At 43.1% G+C, this 25,022-nt stretch overlaps 2 protein-coding genes across 3 annotated transcripts in view; one reads left to right on the forward strand and one right to left on the reverse strand.

Annotated features, from left to right (window-relative positions):
- The window catches only part of ctnnd2a (catenin (cadherin-associated protein), delta 2a), a 234,032-nt gene extending 229,778 nt beyond the window's left edge, over nt 1-4,254 (reverse strand). For both annotated transcript variants that reach the window (XM_020042001.2, XM_020042000.2), the window contains exon 1: nt 3,968-4,254. The gene's annotated coding sequence lies outside the window, so the exon portion shown is untranslated. The remainder of the gene's footprint in view (nt 1-3,967) is intronic.
- A 3,906-nt stretch (nt 4,255-8,160) lies between these two features.
- LOC117593654 (probable cyclin-dependent serine/threonine-protein kinase DDB_G0292550) lies at nt 8,161-22,821 on the forward strand. Its single transcript, XM_034289481.1, has 3 exons — nt 8,161-8,389; nt 19,338-20,433; nt 22,620-22,821. The coding sequence occupies exons 1-3, from the start codon at nt 8,161-8,163 to the stop codon at nt 22,819-22,821; spliced, it is 1,527 nt and encodes a 508-aa protein (XP_034145372.1).
- The last annotated feature ends 2,201 nt before the right edge of the window (nt 22,822-25,022 follow it).

The following is a 25,022-nucleotide window of genomic DNA, read 5'->3' on the forward strand; positions in this document are numbered from 1 at the left end:
TGCATGTAAGTTTGTAATGTTTCCCCCGCATTCTACTGTGTCTTCGGTTAATAGGAAAAGACACAGCCACAGTTTGACAATTCTGCATTGGCCCAGTGGGTACCAATGCATGTATACAATAATCTGATTATCGTGGATAGATTAATGTAATAGTGCAGTTGAAATACTTTGCAAAAAGAATGCATTCTCTATTAATCGTGTTAAACATGAACACACCTGAAAACAGAATGCCAGTTAAAACTTTGATTAACACTAAAGATAAGCAATGAAATAATTCTACAACATTGACCTTGTTCTTTTTAGACTTTATGATTCTGTGAACAGAAAACTAAAATGTATAAACAAATACTCTCAGATGTAGGCTATAGAAGACTCACCTTATGCCAGCTACACATTGAAGATTGCTGCACGTGCTAGCACATGCAAAGATCAAATTTACAGCTGTTCTAATGTGCCAATACATCAAAAGATAGCTCAGGGGCAGTATTCACAAAACATCTCAGGGCTAAAAGTAGCTCTTAACTTGCTGATTTAGGAGTAACTGTTAAAATAAAATGGGCTTGTCAGGCTTAACTTTAGGACTCCTACATTATTGGTCCACAAAGCGTTTTAGCACTAAAACCAGCTCCGAAAGTTAGGAGTTGTCAAGAGGACTCTTAAGTCACTAATGCCAAATCACAAACAATCATGAAAGGGCTGCACCCGGGAATCCGCTTCGCAATCACGTCGACGTTTTAGAAACATTTAATGATGCTGAGATTTTATAAAGGTATCCCCTTAATCGGGGGGGTATTATGATCATAATAGAGCTAATCAGGGATGCTGTCACTTCACCAAAAAAACAGAAACAACCTAATAACATCGAGATCAAGGTTGTGACAACTGTAGGCTACCTGGCCACAGGGAAAATGCAGCTATGCAGCGCAAATGAACTATGTATATCTCAGTAATCTGTCAGTAGAATATTACATCAAACAATAAATGCCCTGCCCAGACACCATATCGTGCGACAATTAATTCGGTTTCCTCATAATGTTCGCCAACTACAAAGAAACAAAGCCGACTTTATGGCCAAAGCTCGACCACCCGGTGTAGTTGGTGCTATAGACCGGACACATTACTGCACCATCAAAAGATGAAGACACATTTCTTTACGAGCTGTCATACAGGCTGACAATTAGCTGAACATATCTTGACTAGTCAGTATATCATTCTTGGTTTCATGTTTCATCAGTGACACCTACATTTTCATTTGAATATCTTTATTTTGCCAAAATGGCAACATGACAGATCCTTCTACAGTATTGCTATGATGAAGTCACTGACAGAGACCCCTCCCCTATCAGCCAATCTCTGCGGGCATGGTAAGTAAGCTTGATCGTGGTACACGACATCATCCATAGCAACAGGGTCAACGCCGCCTTTTCTGTTAGCTTAAGACTTCTCCCAATTCCTTAGTAAAAGTTGGTCTTAGAAGATTTGTGCACAGGTTTTAAGAGGAAACTCTTAGCTAGGAACTTATAGTGCTGCATAGGAGTCCGCCTAGTGGCAAGATCAAATGTTTTGTTAATACGGCCCCAGATGTTTTAATCAGCGTAGGTTTACTTCGATTTTTACCCTGAATCAATTAAGATAAACAGGGTAAGGTGTTTACATGAAAACTTCCATAGTCGGCATACTGCCATGATCAGTTTAATATCAAATGATTGCTGTGCCGTTTGTGTTTGAATGCACACCCATAATTGCCGTTACAAGGCACTTAGAAGCCAGCTGGAGTTAGCGACAGACTTGCATGAAAAATCTACCCTCATCGTACAGATGGAGCTTAAACTGGAATGAGAAGGTACCTGAAGCTTGCTGGCACCGTAAAAGCGTCAGTAGATCTTGCTTGCTTTGTAGGATACCCCTCTTATCTTCTGACAATAATTCAAAAAATATATCAATACCAGGCTCCCTGTATGAACACAGGCAGCCAAGAACAGAGACAGGCTGTCCTCTTGAAGCATTCAGACGATAGGCTAGCTGGCTACATTCCAAATACTCCTCAACGCCAGCCAAACCACCGTTCCTTGTAACCTAAACTCGCCTTCTTACGTTTCCTCGGTGATTAGAAGAAATTCTTAGGAACATTGCGTGTCTCCTACTCTAGTTCGCGATAGGCACGTGTTATTAAATAAAACTACCCTTTTCCTTTTTAAGCTCCCTTTCATGGTTGCTCGGCGTGGAACTACAGTCGACACACCTGCAGACCCAGAGTACAACAACAGCTCCAGGATCATCAAGAGTTAGCCTTCTGACAAGGACAGGCCGTTGAGCCAGTGCTAATTTACGTTAACGGAGGAGGCAGGACCGACAGTGAGTTTAATGACCCACGCCATGTACAGTATCTCTTTATTCTCTAAACACAGCCGGTGTAATGGAGATGACTGTAGTGGCCATTATCATTAGGCATACTCACACATCTCACCATGAACACCGGCATTGAGTTAACTGATGGAAAAATGGAACAGTCAATTTTGTCTAATTGATCGACAGGGCCATAAATGAGCGTCGAATGTCATTGATCCGGGTGTAAGGCTAGTGTCGAAGGTGCCGTGGATTGGAATTGGCCGGATCACAAAACACACAGAACAGATGATCAACACTCAGATAGAGCCTCTCCATTTCTTAGTATTTCGAGCGTCTGTGCGCGCGCACACACTCAAAGCGAATAATAAGTTATGAGGAAACGTTCTGGAACAATTTCAGCATTCTGACATGAGATGGGTTGCCAGTAGCTGCTTGGCAGATCAATAGACGAACCCACGGGTAGCCTTCTTCAACACAAAACACCTTCACTCCCTTCAACGCCAGAGGATATTCACCCTCAAAGCGCATTCATCTGCTCACACATATGGCAGGACAAAGCTCCTCACACCCATTAAAGACTTGCACAACCAGGCGAATCTTTTGGAAATTAACTGGCTGGACGCTAAAGAGAAGGCGAGCGAAAGACAGACTGAGACAGAGACGAGAGTGACTGGACGATGGGTTAATTGGGTACTCCTGTGGTTTCCAAAGCGTTTTAAATGGTGCCATATTCGTTCTTAACGTACACTAAAAATATAATTATATATGCAGTAAGTCTATCAGTTATACACAAATGTGCTCCAACCTAACATATCTACTCCTGGAAATATACACTGAACATATCTTTCTCAGTCTCCTCTTCTTCCCCCTCCCCGCCGTCTTCACTTCTCCATCCCCAAGTCAAAAAACTGGGCTGTGCCAAACAGCCACAGCAAAAGACTACCGAACCCCATCCACAGAAATCGATTAAACGAAGAGGGAGTGTGAGAATCGGCGAGATAGAGACTTCCCGTTTTTTCAGGCTTTCGTCGCCACACCAACCCCCTTTTTCTTCTCTTTCTCGCGCCTATTTTTGCAGGTGCATCGATTTGGTTAAGATGAGTATACCGGTTAAATAAAAAGCATTCCTTGTGGAACAATATCCAAAGGGTATGTCCGTATACCACTAATAAAGTGTTTTTGTTTACCTTCTGACTCTCTCGCTCTACGCGCCGCCAACGGAAAGCTAAATTTGGGTCAGTTGGTGTAGTAAACTCCAGCCAAATTCTCACGCGCATAACAGCATTGGGTGAGCGAGCTCCGAGCCAGTCAGAATAGCACGGCTTTCCCGGTCACGGCGGTTCCTAATTAAAATTACACTACTGGATATAAACCCATTATCAACTTACCGTTCATAAGTCTCTTATTTGGGCTGCTCAACATAACCGCGGCAGCTGCGTAATAGGTTCGTGCACATCTGCAACTGCGAAATGACACATCAAAACTATGCAAAACATCTCGGCTCACATCGTACCGGAGACAGATCATCTCATCTACCGCTCCTCACTATAACGGGGTGGAAAGGGGGAGATGAGAGGGAGCGAATCTACAACGCGGTACAGGATGACATTGCACTTACCGAAATAAGATCCTGGGTAACACCAACAACGACACTTATATCCACGTCTTATTTTAGAAGCTTTCACTCAGACCTCAGCTGCTCCGGCACAGTTCCCTGCAGGGGGACTGGGGTTGGACCGATCATTCGCTGGATGTTGACCAGGAGAGGATCTGGCAAAGGCGGGGAGAGGAGAAAAGGAGGGGGCGGCGAAGCGGTGGTACAGGCTACAAAGCAAAAGACCGAAGCGAAGCACTGCAGCGCACAGCAACGGGAGGCAAGAGCGCTGGAGAGGCAGGATAGGCAGTTACCCCGGTCTGTAGCAAACACACACACACAAACACACGCACGCACGCACGCACGCAGGCATCAGGTTGAGGCTCACACGTACAAAGAGCGCCATCTTCAGGCCTTGAAACATCTTTTGTAGCACTAGAATATATATAATATAAAGCAATTTTATTTTGTAAAATGCAGAAAGCATGAGGTTTGTGAGGAAAACATCAATTGTTGACGTGGGGCTTGATGGGAACCTCGCGTTATAGGGACTTCATATTATCACGCTCTAAAAGGAAGGCTGATCAATCTGTGATGAGTTCACACCGAAACGAACTCTTCCTCGGTATCACATTTCTCCCGACACACACACATTCACACACTCAACTGTCTCCCAACTCCGAAGATGTTCCAAGATGGTTTGGGGATGAGTGCTGCAGACATTGGGTTTGTGGGCCAGTCGTTTTTCAACAGGTACTAAGCCCTCTCGTGGACACGACAGACCCGTCGTCTCTACATTGACGTAGATGTTTGATGATAATTCCTTTCCTTTGCCTTTCCTGTTTTGTATCGGTCTTTCTGTGTTGATCACGTGTCATCTGCACAACACAAAAAGTGTTAGCCTGCTGAGTTGAAGTCATAGGTTATAGCGTTAACGTGTGTCTTCCGTTTTCAAGAGAATACACTCATTGCAATAAGGAACTTAAAAGGACCATACCGTTTACTGAAAAACAATGATATTTTGGCTCAATCAAACCAGTGTGTTTCTGAGGTGCCAAGCTGCGGGGAGAAAGGGAAGCTTAGAAACAGTCAAACACACTGAATCTCTGGACCATTGAAATCAGACAAATTAGGCATTGTTTTTATCTAGCTTATATTTTTAGCTTAGGTATTTTTCAGGCTGGTATGGTGTTGTCACTCATTTATTTCTGTAGTCAATTGGTTTCATATTTTAACACAGCAGGCTATGGTTCTTGTTTATTCTATAATAAAAGTTTAATGAGCTTTCTTTTTTTCTTGCCCATCTGCTCACTTCTTCCTTCTGAATATTACACATTTTATGTTAATTTGCTAGAACATCTTTTCAGGACTATTTTCTTTCTGCTCTTACTCCATTATCTTTTCTTTCAATTCTTTTTAATGTCTTTAAAAGCCCTGACACAGGCACATGAAAACACACACACAGAGGCAGAGACACACACACTGACACACAGAGGCACAGAGAGGCACATACACACACACATTGCTTCAGGGATGAGAAAGAGCTTGATACATTCACCTACAAAGTCGTGTGAAAAAATAAGTACACCACCCGGAAATGTCACTATTATTTTTACATATTTGGACACAGCTATTTGAGTTAACTTCCAACCGCATTAACTGATAAAAGTAAGCCAATTTAACAAATCACACAAAAAAAATTGTATGTAATTCAAATAAATAGAAATGTAATTTCCTTATGTTGGTCTGGTTTGGTCTTAACAATATGCCTAGATCAAAAGACCTACCTGAGGCCATCAGAAGAAAGATTATTGCCTATGAGTCTGGGTGGGGTAACAAAGCTATTTCCAAGCAATTATTTCACTATCCCACGGATCATCTACAAATGGAGATAATTCGAGAACACTGGAAATCTGCATGAGACAGGTCATCCAACAAAATTCAGCTCAAGAGCCGACCGAAAGATGCTCATAGAAGTCTCCAAGAACCCCAGGGTAACTTCAAGGGACCTACATGCCTCTCTTGCTACAATCAAACTTGGCGTACATGGGAGGTCAGGAAGAAAGAATACTCTGCTTTTAAAATAGCATATCAAGACACGGCCAATGTTGGCGCGACAACAGCTGGATAAAGACCAAAACTATTGGAAGAATGTGTTGTGGACAGATGAGTCAACGGTTGAGTTGTTTGGCCCTGCCTCAGGGCCAGGGCTACTTGCCGTCAGGGAGTGAACCATGAATTCCATATTGTGTTTTAAATAATCAGGTTTGGTTGCATTAATTTCAGTGGAGAACTATTCTGTCCAAAGTCTAACCAACCATGAATATGCTATAAACATTACATATTAATTCCACCAGTGATTAAAAACGTTGTGCCTGAATATAACTATTTACTATTCACCTGTGTCCCTGATATTGTCCAGGTTTATTCATGGTAACATTGCTGTTTACCACTTTAACCGTCAGTATTAGCCAGTAATCTACAAATTACTATAAACGACAGACAGATAGTAGATTCCTAGTACATTCATTCAGTTTCAACTTGTCTCTGACTGTGGATTCTGACCAATATTTAAAGTACATAAATAATTGATTTCATGGGCCCCAGAGATCCAAACTCTGAAAGCTGTATTGAGACAAAATTGTGTATAAGGGGTTTTGCACTGATTCCTATGTTGAATCAAGATATTTATTGATTCCGATGTGCATGAAGAAACAACATAATTCATGAAACAAAGCATTAATAAAATTATTCTGGAAACTGATAGGCATGAATGGATGTGGCATTTGTACCACCTGAGAGGGATGTGCAACTGTACCACCTGAGAGGGATGTGGCAACTGTACGTGTGAGAGTGGATGTGCAACTATACCACCTGAGAGGGATGTGCAACTGTACATGTGAGAATGGATGTGCAACTATACCACCTGAGAGGGATGTGGCAACTGTACGTGTGAGAATGGATGTGCGACTATACCACCTGAGAGGGATGTGCAACTATACCACCTGAGAAGGATGTGCAACTATACCACCTGAGAGGGATGTGCAACTGTACCACATGAGGGGGATGTGGCAACTGTACGTGTGACAATGGATGTGCAACTACACCATCTGAGAGGGATGTGGCAACTGTACGTGTGAGAATGGATGTGCGACTATACCACCTGAGAGGGATGTGCAACTATACCACCTGAGAGGGGTGTGCAACTATACCACCTGAGAGGAATGTGCTATTGTACCACCTGAGAGGGATGTGCTATTGTACCACCTGAGAGGGATGTGGCTAAGGGAATAGTAAATATGTTGGGCCAACACAGTAAAATATATATATATACCATGGAACAAAGATAAATGATATGAGGGATGATAGTAGATAGCTGAGGAATACCAGAGTCTTATTCAACTCCTCCCTTGATTGAGGCAGATGGCTTGTTAATAATAAAACGTTTGATATTGCCAACCACTATAATTACTTTTTTTGTTGACAAGATAAGCAAACTTGTTCGTGACATGCAAACAATAAACACTAAGCTCTTCATATTGCTGCAAAACAGACCAAATAATAAAGGACAGACACGTTTTGATTTCTGCAAATGTAATGCCTGTGTGTGTGTGTGTGTGTGTGTGTGTGTGTGTGTGTGTGTATTTGCGATGGCAGTATTGAGGGGGTATTGTTCTCAGTAAATAACCCACTGAGCAAAATAATTTGAAAGACGTATTTTCAACGTCCTTTGCAGTGGGAAGGACAAACTACCTGCTGACAACCTAGTTGGTAAACGACAGAGGTTGGTAGCAGAATATATTGCAACACCTACATGCTATGTCTTGATTGTCAGCTCAGAGGACGATGTCTGTCCTTAGGCCTGGAGGGAAGCAAATCTAATAAAACTGTCCAAGAATATCACCTTTTAATGGTTTACACCAGAGGTTCCACGGAGGGCCGAGTGTCTGCAGGTTTTTGCTCTCTCCTTGTACTTGATTGGTTAATTAGGTCACTGATTGGTTAGTTTCTACCCTCACCTGGTTGTGTAGGTATGAACTAGGAACCAATTTATAGGAAAAACCAAAAACCTGCAGACACTCGGCCCTTTGTGGAACCGGTTTGACACCTGTGGTCTACACAATCAACCAATCATCTTGTTACTGGTGCTGGGCAAACATTTGGAAGAAAAAAAAAGTCCACAAAAACGAAGTTTTTTCATACTTTAATCCTGCTAGATGGTTAAAACATTCAACATGCTGGTCAACATGCTGGTCAACATGCTGGTCAACATGCTTGTCAACATGCTGGTCAACATGCTTGTCAACATGCTGGTCAACATGCTGGTCAACATGCTTGTCAACATGCTTGTCAACATGCTGGTCAACATGCTTGTCAACATGCTGGTCAACATGCTGGTCAACATGCTGGTCAACATGCTGGTCAATAATGCTTGTCAACATGCTGGTCAACATGCTGGTCAACATGCTGGTCAACATGCTGGTCAACATGCTTGTCAACATGCTGGTCAACATGCTGGTCAACATGCTGGTCAACATGCTTGACGCAGACGCAAATGACTGATAATTGGCTGAAAGTGAGAGCAGGAATATTGTTAGAAAATGATTTCAGAATCAGAATCACCATTACAAGGGAATGAACACATACCAGAAGTACAGAACACTCTAAATAAGAGCCCAAAATGAGATTTGAAGAGACAAAAACCTAGGTTAAAAAGCAAGAAAGTGGTGTTAAGCCTTTCTTTCCTTCCATGAATATCAATTCAGAACACTTTGACGAGATTTTCGCTAACAACTGCCGTAAAACCTACAACCAACCCAATGACACATTTCCCTGCCTCTGAAACCAGGTTTTAGTCAGCCAGCAGCAATTCATGCACCGTCTGCAGCAGAAAGTAGTAGACAATCGGAAAGATAGACAGTACTTTAAGTAGACGACCCTCACCAGTAAAGTAGACAATAATAGATTAGGCAAACAATTTAAGTATCAGCCCTTGGTAGAACAGAAGTCCTCTGACTATAAAATTATGCCACTGTTGTTCTGCCGAGTGAATTAGTCGTGCTTTCCTCCAAGTCACCTTGGAGGTGACTGGTCATTAGGGGCTGTGCCCCACCTGTTGTCAACAGAAAGAACTGCAACAAAAATTATGTTATTATTATTTATCAAAGATTACTTCCTATAATTTATCTATGAACATAGCATCTTCATAAATTCCATATAATTTGTGTTAGGATTTTATTTAATGTTCGTTGGTCTCCGCCTTGCTGCTTCAGACTGCGTTCTGCCGATTCAAGTTCACAGTAGTAGGCCATAGGCTAAGCGTGAATGTGGGGCCAGCCCCTCTCTCACAATGCAATGTACACTGTATGTGTGAAAATATTAATACACATGCTCATTATGTTAGTGTGATCAATGTAGATCTTTGATGCCAAGTGGGGCTGACAGCCAGGAGCCCCACTACTCTTCTGTTTTCCATGTCTGCTATTTGGTGGAGATGGTACTTGGTCGAGGACGGGTTACAAAGATTTGAAACATCTTTCTGAGAGGATTTCAAAACATGAGAGCAGTGGGATTCATCTGGACAATGCTGTGAAATTGGGCTTACTTGGAAGGGTAAATGTCACAGCCCAAGTTGACAGTGCATACAGGCGCTCCATTGAGCAGCATAACAAACAGGTGGAGGAAAACAGGTACGTTCTCAGTCTGATCATAATGTATTAAACTGTGTGAAAAATGTGAAACCGCACTGCGGGGGCATGAAGAGTCAGTGGACTACCTGATTCCTGGAATATTCAGATGCATTTTCGAGTGTGCGAGGGCGATTCAAGACTTCAGAGGCACTATGAAGCTCAGCCCATCTTCTAAGGGACATCCAGCACTGTAGAAAAAAAAACTGTTAGACTGTATGTATGAAGTGTACAGGGAGGAGATAGCCAAGCAAGTGGACGAGACATCATTTGTCTCATCTGCCTGTATGTCACAAATGGTAGTGGTGTTGGAATACATGACAATACAGTGACAAAGAGATTTTTGGAGTTTGTGGAAGTCAAAGTTAAAACTGGACTCAGCCTCTCTAATAGCATCAAGGGTGTGCTGGAACCACTGAAGCTGGGAGAAAAGCTGATCGCTCAGACTTATGATGGTGCGGCTGTAATGAGTGGAAAAGTCAGAGAGGTACAGACGCTAATGAAAGAGACATACCCACGTCCCCAGTTTTTCACTGCTATGCTCACCAGCTGAACCTGACCTTGCAGCAACTTTGTTCTACAAGGATGAGCATCCTGACGGTTTTTAACTGCTTTTGACACATTTTTCTCTGGCACTCCAAAACGTGTTGCAGCACTTGCTGAGGCAACACAGAGACGCATTCCAAGGCCACCCGCTGTACGATGGAACTTTAAAAGTTGTGCTGCGCTGCTCCTGTGTATGGAGGACATACGCACACAACCAGGATGGGATGAGGCCACCATAAGTGAGGCATACGGCCTGTCAAAAAAACATGATGGAACAGACGAGCCAGGCCGACGAGTAACCAACACAGCGCCAGTGATGAAGGAGGCATGTGACACAGTCATCTCCCAGGTGGAGCAGAGGTTTTCACAAAGTGACCACCTGATCGCTGCCAAGCTGGTTGACAGCTTGCTCTTCCCACAATTTGTCCTGTCATTCCCTACATCTGAGCTTGACTGTGCAGTGAAACTATGGAAAAGTCTGAGCTGACCACTCTGTACCGCCACACTGAGCTTCACACTGGTAAGACGGCCCTGTCTCTGTTAAGATCCATCCATGAGAACAACCTAGAGGAGGCTTTTGCTGAGACCGTCACTCTGCTGAAAACAATCAAAACAACACCTATGACGACATCCGAGTAAGAGAGGAACGTTTCCACCCTTAAGAGGTTTTAAAAACATTCACTCGCCATACAATGGGACAGCCGCGACTCAACGCATTGGCCATGTTGTCCATCAAAAGCCAGCTGATTCAGCAGCTACATTACTTCATTCCCAAAGTCATCAAAAAGTTTGCCCAGAGGAAGAACCGCCGTGCCACCTTTCTCTTCAAGTGAGCCCTCAGCCTTGGAGAGTAAAAGCATATTTTATCATCCTGCCTTTGTGGTGCTGGTCCGTGCATTGGTCATATTTTTGTGTTGGATCGATTGATATAGATGGTGACGAGTGTCAGTGTGTCCATGCTTATCTATTAAGGTTGCTGTCATAGAATGGATTTGTATCCCTAAAAAGTTGTCTTTCTGCTTCGATGTGGCCTTCAGTGGTGTTGAGCTCATTGCTGTTCGCGTATGGCCCTGTAGGCACATTGGTTCTGAGCTCGGTTGCATTCCTAATTTAGGTTTGTAAAAGTGACAGTGGTAATTGTACATGTGTGTGAGAGAGAAAGGAGAGTGGAAGTGACTGTTCGTTTGGCATATAATTACAACCAAAATAAGAAACACCAATCGGCACATCTGGGTTTGTGGGACTAGGCAAAGTCCTATTGAAAGAGTCCGTTGCCAAAAACCCATAGTGGAAATCAATTAGATGTGCGCCAGAATGGACATTTTCTTTCCCTTTCTAATACACTTTTAACACATTTAAGAAATGTGACACGAACGTAGCATGAATTCACAATGGATACACAATTACATTGAAAAGTTATTTAATCATTATCATCAAAACATATTTCATACATTTTAAACATATATTTGACTTGTTTAATTATTCCATTGATGTGTTTAAATAAATAAGAAAGCAACAACTAAATGACAATAATTATAATACGGGCAGTCTATGATAACATATTTATCATTGAAGTACCACACACAACAGTTCTAAAGCAGTCGATTCATAATTGGATTAGGCTACATAACGATATAATGTTACGTCCTTTTTGGGCCTTCAGTAATAACATCTCCGTATCGCTTCTGCTCATGCTTTCACACAGTCATCCCCATACGCACTACAGGTGTCCCACTACATCACCCTGATGCCAAATCACTCCTCCCACGGCCACCCTGCCGGATTCCAGCTTTGACTTAATACATTTCACCTCTTCGATTAAATAGGGCCGTAGACGTGTTTTAGCTTGCTCGTGAATAACGAGATAACGGCGATACAACCACTTATCGCCCCACCTTTTAGCGCGGTGGGATTCAAGAACGAATTCAATTGTTCAGATATGCCTTGCCTGTTTCCCAATCTCACTCTGAATCTCTATCTGCTCAGGTCTTCTTCGACAATGTCTTACGCCGTGCTACAGCTGGTATTTGTGGATAGTATTCACCAGTACTCGGGTCAGAGGCACCTTCCAACACACCAACCTGTCAAGGACACCCGTGTAATTCTCAGTGCCTCTCAGGGGACCACTAAGTCACATGTTCGCCAGCTAAAAGCGCTTCCTGTGTGAAAAGTCCCACCTCATTGGCTTAGAACTTAGGAGTGACAACGTCTTCTAGCCCATTGGAACGTAGAGCGGTGTATCCTCCTTCCTGAGAAGACCTTGTCGCCGCCCACCTGAACCCCATTTAGACAGGGATTGGTCCCGATTGGTACTGACACGTCCAAAACCGGGTGAGGCCCCTTTTACATGTTAACAAATGTTTCCATTAGATATTAGTGACCGTTGACATATTGCACGTATCAAAGATGTCAGAGAGCCAAACTTCGCATTTTGCACTAAGATACATTTTAAGGAACCAGCTTTCTCACAAAATATCTTTGTCAACGTGACATTGACTGCATTTCCACTATACCAGGAGTGGAGCGAGCACTCCAGTATTTCACTTGTGTTCTCCCCTCCATAAAAGAATGAGAGTGCTGCCACAACAGATAGTGTTGGAATCTGGACTTAATACTGATAAAAATGCCACTGCAATGCTTTTAATTTCCACTTTGTGAACACTTCCATCCCTACCCCAAGTGATAGAGGAATAACTGGCAGGAACCTCCTGTTAGTAACAGTTGAGAAAAATGTCACAGGAAAATAGACCCTAGGTGCTATACAAGTTGGTGACACTAAGAAGTCTTCCGGGGCAGACAAACTTGACCCAAGTTTACTGGTTACTGGTTACTGCTGCCCCTCATCTCTGGAACTCTAATGCGCATATATACAGTGGGGAGAACAAACATTTATACACTGCCAATTTTACAGGTTTTCCTACTTACAAAGCATGTAGAGGTCTGTAATTTTTATCATACGTACACTTCAACTGTGAGTGACGGAATCTAAAACAAAAATCCAGAAAATCACATTGTATGATTTTTAAATAATTAATCTTCATTTTATTGCATGACATAAGTATTTGATCACCTACCAACCAGTAAGAATTCCAGCTCTCACAGACCTGTTAGTTTTTCTTTAAGAACCATCCTGTTCTCCACTCATTACCTGTATTAACTGCACCTGTTTGAACTCGTTACCTGTATAAAAGAGACCTGTCCACACACTCAATCAAACAGACTCCAACCTCTCCACAATGGCCAAGACCAAAGGACATCAGGGTTACAATTGTAGACCTGCACAAGGCTGAGATTGGCTACAGGACAATAGGCAAGCAGCTTGGTGAGAAAGCAACAACTGTTGGCGCAATTATTAGAAAATGGAAGAAGTTCAAGATGACGTCAATCTCCCTCGGTCTGGGACTCCAGATCTCACCTCGTGGGGCATCAATGATCAGGACCTAGTCAATGACCTGAAGAGAGCTGGGACCACAGTCTCAAAGAAAACCATTAGTAACACACTACGCCGTCATGAATTAAAATCCTGCAGGAAGAAGAAGGATGAGTACAACCCCAAGAACACCATCCCAACCGTGAAGCATGGAGGTGGAAACATCATTCTTTGGGGATGCTTTACTGCACCTTATTGAGGGGAGGATGAATGGGGCCAGGTATTGCAAGATCTTGGCCAACATCCTCCTTCCCTCAGTAAAAGCATTGAAGATGGGTCGTGGATGGGTTTTCCAGCATGACAACGACCCGAAACACACAGCCAGGGCAACTAAGGAGTGGCTCCGTAAGAAGCATCTCAAGGTCCTGGGGTGGCCTAGCCAGTCTCCAGACCTGAACCCAATAGAAAATATTTGGTGGGAGCTGAAAGTCTGTATTGCCCAGCGACTGCCCCGAAACCTGAAGGATCTGGAGAAGGTCTGTATGGAGGAGTGGGCCAAAATCCCTGCTGCAGTGTGTGAAAACCTGGTCAAGAACTACAGGAAACGTATGATCTCTGTAATTGCAAACGAAGGTTTCTGTACCAAATATTAAGCTTTTCTGATGTATCAAATACTTATGTCATGCAATAAAATGCAAATTAATTACTTAAAGATCATACAATGTGATTTTCTGGATTTTTGTTTTAGATTCTGTCACTCACAGTTGAAGAGTACCTATGATGACTTCTACATGCTTTATAAGTGGGAAAACCTGCAAAATCAGCAGTGTATCAAATACTTTTTCTCCCCACTGTATATACATATATATATATATATATATAGCTTCTATTTATCTTACTCTAAGTTCTAAAATAATTTCAGCAGTATGTAACCCTATCCATGTGCTGCCAAAGTATACAGGTGGGAATGCTAGTGACCTGGATAATTATCATCGCATTACTGAATTGTCTCGCTTTGCCACAATCCTGGAGTCATTTGTAAATAAGGCTGTGCTGCAGAAATCAGTGTGTTTCTGTACCTTTTTCTTTTTCAACAGCTATACTATTCATATATACAGCTCTGGAAAAAAACACTGCAGCTTTTTCTTTCCTTTCCAGAAAAGTTGAAAATGAAAGTTTTGATTGAGGAACAGAAGCATTCAATTTGCAGTGGTCTCTTAATTTTAACCCTTATGTTCCTCACTCAAAACCTTCCTTTTCGACTTTTTTGGAAAGGAAAGGAAAAGGTGCAGTGGTCTCTTAATATTTTCCGGAGCTGTACATATATATGCTATATAAAACAGGGCTTAACATTAAAAGAGAGCTTGGTCTCAACTTGATTTAAATACAGGAAACAAAATAAATTACAAAGTGACATCAAGGTGTGCGTTTTTTTGAGGCGGTGTATGGCAATTTCAATGGGGTTTACGTGCATCTTGTTTCCCTTAAAAGGGGATATTTAGCAACCCTCTGACAGCTTGCCTTTAAAAACACACGGTCCCTGTCCACAGCTATGGCAGGCAAGGAACGTACCTACACAAAAAAGGTAGAGACACCAGTGGCCTTGCGGGAATGTTGAGCACAAAACTTTGTCACGCCGTCATTCCTCTTGGGAACTAGACTCCTGTATTCCACGGTTAATCATTCAAAGCTTGTTCCCTTCTCAGTATTTCTACATTACTGCTCTGCGATGAGTAGGAATCGGCACACACCCATCATTCTCACTGTGCCTTGTGTCTTGCTGGGAATTGAAATGAGTCCTCTGACCAAGCCGAGGGAGAAGCGAGAATTTGTTCTTTCAATGTATTGTGGTGTGCGGTGGAGCCTCCGCCCTGTCTGAATACACTTTCAGTACCCTGCTTTTTAGACTTAGGTCAACAGGTTGTTTTAAATCTTGAATGACTGTGTGTCAACTATTGCTGCTTAACACTGCTCCTGCTGAAATAATCCCTAAACCCTGACCGACCGACTGCCCGTCTGCAGTGTGACTTACTGTTCTACCCCTCTTTCTCTTTATTATAATTTTCTTTATCAGATCACGCCATGGACGTTCAGCTTAAAAAAGGCTTAGTTGGTGTTGTTGCAGGTTTCACCTGGGAGGTTTGAATCAAGGTGTTCTTGCCTGTCACCTTAATTGTCGTCTTAGTCGTCAGTAGGGCTGCTTGGGTTTGGTTGATCTGGGGCTCAATTCTTGCCAACTCGTGGTGTTTCTGACCCACTTTTTCCCCAGGGGGCGCTGAGTGAGCTTTCCAGCCATACACTTAGACAAACAACATAAAAAAAATATTTCACAATGCATCCAAATTAATCCCCCGAAATATACACTGCCCTCCGTAAGTCCTGGGACAGTAAATACTGTTTCCTTCTTTTGGCTCTATATTCGAAACATCTCAATTTTAAATCAAACAATTAGCCTAAAATAGGGTTCAAGTGTAATTTTTCTCATCTTTTATTTAGGGGTATTTGTGTGCATATTGGTTTGCCATTTTGAAATTGGTCAAATCAAGAAAAAAAGAAATTTGTCCATCGTCGTTATTTTTATTGTTATTGTATTGCATTAACACATTAAAACACAAAATAGTATACATTTACAACAGCAATAAAACAGATCAAACTAAATAATTACATTGTCCTTCTCCATTGTGTCAGGTAAGCCAGTTACTCTTAAAAAACGGTGTTTGCTCTGGCCTTTTAGATTTAGCTGTAAACTTCTGGTTGTTCCTCTACAGCTCAGCATATCTCCCCAAGTCCTCCATACGTGTTGAATTACCCAGAGCGACTCACAACAATTACGTGGTACACCAGCTAGAGTTTTTGTGTGTGTTCAGTGGAATCGCTTGACATAGCATAAAAGTAGCAATTAATATTGTATCGCTAAACATTTCAAACAGTGATATACACTCACCTAAAGGATTATTAGGAACACCTGTTCAATTTCTCATTAATGCAATTATCTAATCAACCAATCACATGGCAGTTGCTTCAATGCATTTAGGGGTGTGGTCCTGATCAAGACAATCTCCTGAACTCCAAACTGAATGTCAGAATGGGAAAGAAAGGTGATTTAAGCAATTTTGAGCGTGGCATGGTTGTTGGTGCCAGACGGGCCGGTCTGAGTATTTCACAATCTGCTCAGTTACTGGGATTTTCATGCACAACCATTTCTAGGGTTTACAAAGAATGGTGTGAAAAGGGAAAAACATCCAGTATGCGATTGAATTGAATGCCTTGTTGATGCTAGAGGTCAGAGGAGAATGGGCCGACTGATTCAAGCTGATAGTAGAGCAACTTTGACTGAAATAACCACTCGTTACAACCGAGGTATGCAGCAAAGCATTTGTGAAGCCACAACACGCACAACCTTGAGGCGGATGGGCTACAACAGCAGAAGACCCCATCGGGTACCACTCATCTCCACTACAAATAGGAAAAAGAGGCTACAATTTGCACAAGCTCACCAAAATTGGACAGTTGAAGACAGGAAGAATGTTGCCTGGTCTGATGAGTCTCGATTTCTGTTGAGACATTCAGATGGTAGAGTCAGAATTTGGCGTAAACAGAATGAGTGGTGGTATAATGGTGTGGGGGATGTTTTCTTGGCACACTTTAGGCCCCTTAGTACCAATTGGGCATCGTTTAAATGCCACGGCCTACCTGAGCATTGTTTCTGACCATGTCCATCCCTTTATGACCACCATGTACCCATCCTCTGATGGCTATTTCCAGCAGGATAATGCACCATGTCACAAAGCTTGAATCATTTCAAATTGGTTTCTTGAACATGACAATGAGTTCACTGTACTGAAATGGCCCCCACAGTCACCAGATCTCAACCCAATAGAGCATCTTTGGGATGTGGTGGAACGGGAGCTTCGTGCCCTGGATGTGCATCCCACAAATCTCCATCAACTGCAAGATGCTATCCTATCAATATGGGCCAACATTTCTAAAGAATGCTTTCAGCACCTTGTTGAATCAATGCCACATAGAATTAAGGCAGTTGTGAAGGTGAAATGGGGTCAAATGCAGTATTAGTATGGTGTTCCTAATAATCCTTTAGGTGAGTGTAGTTCCAGGTTACTGCTAAATACTGATAATATCTTGCTGTTATTTTGTTATTTCCGATATTTTCAGGTTACTGCTAAATACTGCTGATAATTGCTGTTATTGTTATTTAATATGATATTTCCTGGTTACTCATAAATACTGATAATAACTGCACATCAGCAGGTATTTTCCTATTTTAGAGATGTCCTGGTTACAGCAAAATATTGATAATAGCTGCTGTGTCAAAGCTAAAATGGATATTAAAAATCTTGCCCGTAAAGATTTTTAAAGGACTTGGTATCTTAAACCTTCTGCTCATTGTCACCATGTTGGTTCAGAGAGTAAGGAACAGAAATGTACTGTGAGAAATTATAATGCTATTTGAACAACACCTGATCATCTGGTGAATGCAACAAGAAGAAATAAATTGGTCATGAATTCAGAAGAACAAACAAATTGACATCATGAAAGGGGCAATTTCAAAGAAAGGCATTGGTTTGATTTAGATTGCAACCTCGCTTTTCACAACCATGTAATAGCAGTTGATTCCAAAGAGGATAATAGCTCCCTGTAATGTCAAAGAAAATGTACAATATCTAGATAATGAAAATCTAGAGGAACTGAAAGAAAGGAAGACGTAGTAGGACTGTGCAAGGCCGCGGTATATGCTGAAGTTGTGGGGAAAGGATAAGTACATTCTTATGTCTCTTCCCTCCCTCTCACCTGTCTAAGTTCTCTGTTGAATTCCATGCTGTGAATGTTACTTTTCCATTTAAGCTTGACATCTTCAACTACCGGCAAAGAAGTGCTATTGAAGACTTCCTTATAGAGGCTGACACCGTGACAGGCACATTTCCTGATGATTGCTCACCATTTCTATTTCTGGGTGACTTTCGACCTCACAACATCTGAGTCTAAGAACACCTGGCAGGGTCCAATTTGAGTCTAAGAAAACCTGGCATTGTCCACTCTGAGTCTAAGAACACCTGGCACTGTCCACTCTGTGTCTAAGAAGACCAGAGTCAATCCCCTCCTGAAGAAACTAGCTCTTGACCCATCTGTCAAAAACTGCAGATACCTTCTTTCTTTGCCTTCCAAAACACTTGAGGAGGCTGTCTCTGACCAAATTTTATATTATTGTTCTTGGATGATCTCTCTGCCCTAACCTGGTCAGCTTCAAGACAAGTCACTCTACTTAGATTTTCACTGAGGATCTTTGGACTGCCCAAACTGATTATCTCTCTTCTGCTTTCGTCCTCTCGGATCTATTTGCTGCCTTCGACACATTGACCCATCTGATACTGTTCTCAATCTCCTCAGGGATGGATATCTCATGCTCTGCACACTTTTTCAGGATTTGCCCACTATTCCTTGGTCCTCATCTGGGTTTGTGGCTCTGTGGAGGCTACTCTATCACTGTAAGTGTTCCATCTGCAGACGTCCGTTCCAATTAGTTCTTAATCGTCCATAAAATGTGTTAGGGGTCATTATAGTGCTGCAATATAAACATTTTGCCAATCAGTCCAAGATGGTAATTTCTTGTAAGACTTCTTATCACGGTTGAAACGTCTTCTTAACACTCTGTCACAGATCATGTCTGTTCAGATATCATCGCTGTGTGTTGCTGTCATGTGATCTGGTTTTGCCTGTATATTGACTACTAATATTCTTGATGCCATGTATCTCCCCACTTTGCCTCCTGCAGTCTTTACTTTTAACAACTACTACTCCCCCTTCACTCTGGAAACCATTAATAACAACTACTACTCCCCCTTCACTCTGGAAACCATTAATAACAACTACTACTCCCCCTTCACTCTGGAAACCATTAATAACAACTACTACTCCCCCTTCACTCTGGAAACCATTAATAACAACTACTACTCCCCCTTCACTCTGGAAACCGTTAATAACAACTACTACTCCCCCTGCACTCTGAAAACCATTAATAACAACTACTACTCCCCCTTCACTCTGGAAACCATTAATAACAACTACTACTCCCCCTTCACTCTGGAAACCATTAATAACAACTACTACTCCCCCTTCACTCTGGAAACCATTAATAACAACTACTACTCCCCCTTCACTCTGGAAACCGTTAATAACAACTACTACTCCCCCTTCACTCTGGAAACCGTTAATAACAACTACTACTCCCCCTGCACTCTGAAAACCATTAATAACAACTACTACTCCCCCTTCACTCTGGAAACCATTAATAACAACTACTACTCCCCCTTCACTCTGGAAACCATTAATAACAACTACTACTCCCCCTTCACTCTGGAAACCATTAATAACAACTACTACTCCCCCTTCACAATGGAAACCATTAATAACAACTACTACTCCCCCTTCACTCTGGAAACCATTAATAACAACTACTACTCCCCCTTCACAATGGAAACCATTAATAACACCTACTACTCCCCCTTCACTCTGGAAACCATTAATAACACCTACTACTCCCCCTTCACTCTGAAAACCATTAATAACAACTACTACTCCCCCTTCACTCTGGAAACCATTAATAACAACTACTACTCCCCCTTCACTCTGGAAACCATTAATAACAACTACTACTCCCCCTTCACTCTGGAAACCATTAATAACAACTTCTACTCCCCCTTCACAATGGAAACCATTAATAACACCTACTACTCCCCCTTCACTCTGGAAACCATTAATAACACCTACTACTCCCCCTTCACTCTGAAAACCATTAATAACAACTACTACTCCCCCTTCACTCTGAAAACCATTAATAACAACTACTACTCCCCTTCACTCTGGAAACCGTTAATAACAACTACTACTCCCCTTCACTCTGGAAACCGTTAATAACAACTATTGCCGCATTAATAACAAATAACCCACTCACTGGGGATCCTACGCTGACGTCACTATATTCATCAAGGCTGTCGTCGCAAATGGTCTGTCAACGCTAAAACTAGTAACAACTCTCACTCCCGCCCCCATCCATATCATCAACTCGACCTGTCAATCTCAGCTGCCTTCGCTCCCTCCAATCTACCACTTTCCTTAACCTCAGTTCACCATGTCGTTCTACCAACCTTGCTTTCTTAAACACCCCTTCTACGAACAACAATGCTCCCCTGCTTCATGAACTCATACTGGCCAACCACTTGGACTTCCTCTGGCAATAACCAGACAATTCTCTCTCTCTGAACCGAGCCACTCCCCCTGGTTATATCTTCCTGAACCAAGCTACTCCCCCTGGTTATATCTTCCTGAATCTAGCCACTCCCCCTGGTTATATCTACCTGAATCTAGCCACTCCCCCGGTTATATCTACCTGAATCTTGCCACTCCCCCGGTTATATCTACCTGAATCTAGCCACTCCCCCTGGTAATATCTACTTAAATCTAGCTACTTCCCCTGGTTATATCTACCTGAATCTAGCCAATCCCCCTGGTTATATCTACCTGAATCTAGCCAATCCCCCTGGTTATATCTACCTGAATCTAGCCACTCCCCCTGGTTATATCTACCTGAATCTAGCCACTCCCCCTGGTTATATCTACCTGAATCTAGCCACTCCCCCTGGTTATATCTACCTGAATCGAGCCACTCCCCCTGGTTATATCTACCTGAACCTAGCCACTCCCCCCGGTTATATCTACCTGAATCTAGCCACTCCCCCTGGTAATATCTACTTAAATCTAGCTACTTCCCCTGGTTATATCTACCTGAATCTAGCCAATCCCCCTGGTTATATCTACCTGAATCTAGCCACTCCCCCTGGTTATATCTACCTGAATCTAGCCACTCCCCCTGGTTATATCTACCTGAATCTAGCCACTCCCCCGGTTATATCTACCTGAATCTTGCCACTCCCCCGGTTATATCTACCTGAATCTAGCCACTCCCCCTGGTAATATCTACTTAAATCTAGCTACTTCCCCTGGTTATATCTACCTGAATCTAGCCAATCCCCCTGGTTATATCTACCTGAATCTAGCCACTCCCCCTGGTTATATCTACCTGAATCTAGCCACTCCCCCTGGTTATATCTACCTGAATCTAGCCACTCCCCCTGGTTATATCTACCTGAATCGAGCCACTCCCCCTGGTTATATCTACCTGAACCTAGCCACTCCCCCCGGTTATATCTACCTGAATCTAGCCACTCCCCCTGGTAATATCTACTTAAATCTAGCTACTTCCCCTGGTTATATCTACCTGAATCTAGCCACTCCCCCTGGTTATATCTACCTGAATCTAGCCACTCCCCCTGGTTATATCTACTTGAATCTAGCCACTCCCCCTGTTCCTGCTGTCTGACCACAAGATCTTACACAATACTGAGAAACCGTCTCCTCTCTTTTGCAATATAAAAGCTGTCGACCCCCAGAAACCTACTGATGCAATCTGCTCTGTCCTTCTCCTGAACCATGTCTCCAATATGCCTGAAGATCTAGTTAACCAGTTCAACACTACACTGTCTCCCTCAACTACATGGCCCCACTCCAAACACAAACCTAGTTTACACCTGAGCTCCAGGCCATGAAGCAGGTGGGCCGCCGTCTTGAACATAGCCTGTTCTTCCACAGTTAACTAGCTCCCCTCTCCACTCTCTGTTCTACAAAACTACCTGCATACTTTTACCCCTGTTGACTCAGCATACATCTCCAAACTTATTGTATCATCATAAACAACTACCGGCTCCCTGGATTCCCTTCCTGCGACTCTCATCAAGACTTGCCTTCCTGCTCTTTGTCCATACATCACTCAAATAGTCAATCTCTCTCCCACAGCACTGTCCCCTCAAACAAAACTGCTGCAGTCACACCCATCTTAAAGCAACCTGGTCTGGACCCCACCAACATTCATAATTTCCACCCCATCTCCAACCTCCCTTTCCTTGCGAAAACCCTCGAAAGGATTGTTGCCTCCAAACTGCAATGTCACAATAATATGTTTATTCAAGCCTCTTCAGTCTGGGTTCTGACCACTCCACAGTACCGAAACTGCCCTCCTCAAGGTTGTCAACGACCTCCTCATCTCTGCTGATGCTGGTGCCCTCAACATCCTTATCCTCCTGGACCTGAGTGCTGCATTTGACACAGTTAGTCATGAGATCCTCCTGGACCCAAGTGCTGCGTTTGACACAGTTAGCCATGAGATCCACCTCAACCTGAGTGCTGCGTACCTCACCAACTAGACCCACTACATCTCCTTCAATGACACTCATACCTCACCAACCAGACCCACTACATCTCCCTTATTAATGACACTCATACCTCACCAACTAGACCCACTACATCTCCCTCAATGACACTCATACCTCACCAACCAGACCCACTACATCTCCCTCAATGACACTCATATCTCACCAACCAGACCCACTACATCTCCCTCAATGACACTCATACCTCACCAACCAGACCCACTACATCTCCCTTATTAATGACACTCATACCTCACCAACTAGACCCACTACATCTCCCTCAATGACACTCATACCTCACCAACCAGACCCACTACATCTCCCTTATTAATGACACTCATACCTCACCAACCAGACCCACTACATCTCCCTCAATGACACTCATACCTCACCAACCAGACCCACTACATCTCCTTCAATGACACTCATACCTCACCAACCAGACCCACTACATCTCCCTTATTAATGACACTCATACCTCACCAACTAGACCCACTACATCTCCCTCAATGACACTCATACCTCACCAACCAGACCCACTACATCTCCCTTATTAATGACACTCATACCTCACCAACTAGACCCACTACATCTCCCTCAATGACACTCATACCTCACCAACCAGACCCACTACATCACCCTCAATGACACTCATACCTCACCAACCAGACCCACTACATCTCCCTTATTAATGACACTCATACCTCACCAACTAGACCCACTACATCTCCATCAATGACACTCATACCTCACCAACCAGACCCACTACATCTCCCTTATTAATGACACTCATACCTCACCAACTAGACCCACTACATCTCCCTCAATGACACCCATACCTCACCAACCAGACCCACTACATCACCCTCAATGACACTCATACCTCACCAACCAGACCCACTACATCTCCCTTATAAATGACACTCATTTCTCACCAACTAGACCCACTACATCTTCCTCAATGACACTCATACCTCACCAACCAGACCCACTACATATCCCTTATTAATGACACTCATACCTCACCAACCAGACCCACTACATCTCCTTCAATGACACTCATACCTCACCAACCAGACCCACTACATCTCCCTTATTAATGACACTCATACCTCACCAACTAGACCCACTACATCTCCCTCAATGACACTCATACCTCACCAACCAGACCCACTACATCTCCCTTATTAATGACACTCATACCTCACCAACTAGACCCACTACATCTCCCTCAATGACACTCATACCTCACCAACCAGACCCACTACATCACCCTCAATGACACTCATACCTCACCAACCAGACCCACTACATCTCCCTTATTAATGACACTCATACCTCACCAACTAGACCCACTACATCTCCATCAATGACACTCATACCTCACCAACCAGACCCACTACATCTCCCTTATTAATGACACTCATACCTCACCAACTAGACCCACTACATCTCCCTCAATGACACTCATACCTCACCAACCAGACCCACTACATCACCCTCAATGACACTCATACCTCACCAACCAGACCCACTACATCTCCCTTATAAATGACACTCATTTCTCACCAACTAGACCCACTACATCTTCCTCAATGACACTCATACCTCACCAACCAGACCCACTACATCTCCCTTATTAATGACACTCATACCTCACCAACCAGACCCACTACATCTCCCTCAATGACACGCATACCTCACCAACCAGACCCACTACATCTCCCTCAATGGCACTCATACCTCACCAACTAGACCCACTACATCTCCCTCAACGGACATAATTCTGATTCTGCTGCAGTCACACAGGGTGTCCCCCAGGGCTCTGTTCTTGGCCCCTTGCTCTTCATCATCTACATCCTCCCCTTTGGTCAGACTCTCCGTCACTTCAAACTTGACTTACTCTGCTATACCAATGACACTCAAATTGACCTTAGCACCAAATGTCTCACCAACCCACCTCTGGTCAGTATTGAATCCTCCATGTCAACAATAAAATCCTGGATGTAGCAAAACTTCCTCAAGCTCAACAGAGATGAAACAGAACTAATACTCATGGGCACTAAATCCACGCTCACCAAAACTGGCACCTTCACTCTCACCATCGACAACACCTTTGTCTCTCCTTCGCCCCATGGACGCAACCTAGGGGTCATCCTGGACTCCTCCCTCAGCGTCCTTTTCTTTAAGTTTGT

The sequence above is a fragment of the Esox lucius genome, chromosome 21 (genome assembly GCF_011004845.1).
Source record: "Esox lucius isolate fEsoLuc1 chromosome 21, fEsoLuc1.pri, whole genome shotgun sequence".
NCBI classification, from domain to species: Eukaryota; Metazoa; Chordata; class Actinopteri; order Esociformes; family Esocidae; genus Esox; species Esox lucius.

What these genes read in the sequence shown, in the direction of transcription:
- LOC117593654 (XM_034289481.1), top strand. Translation starts at nt 8,161, where the DNA reads ATGGTTAAAACATTCAACATGCTGGTCAACATGCTGGTCAACATGCTG. An exon ending in TAATGCTTGTCAACATGCTG is followed by an intron (nt 8,390 to 19,337) that starts GTCAACATGCTG and finishes TGCCTCCTGCAG; the next exon opens with TCTTTACTTTTAACAACTAC. An exon ending in TCCCCTTCACTCTGGAAACC is followed by an intron (nt 20,434 to 22,619) that starts GTTAATAACAAC and finishes ACCACTCCACAG; the next exon opens with TACCGAAACTGCCCTCCTCA.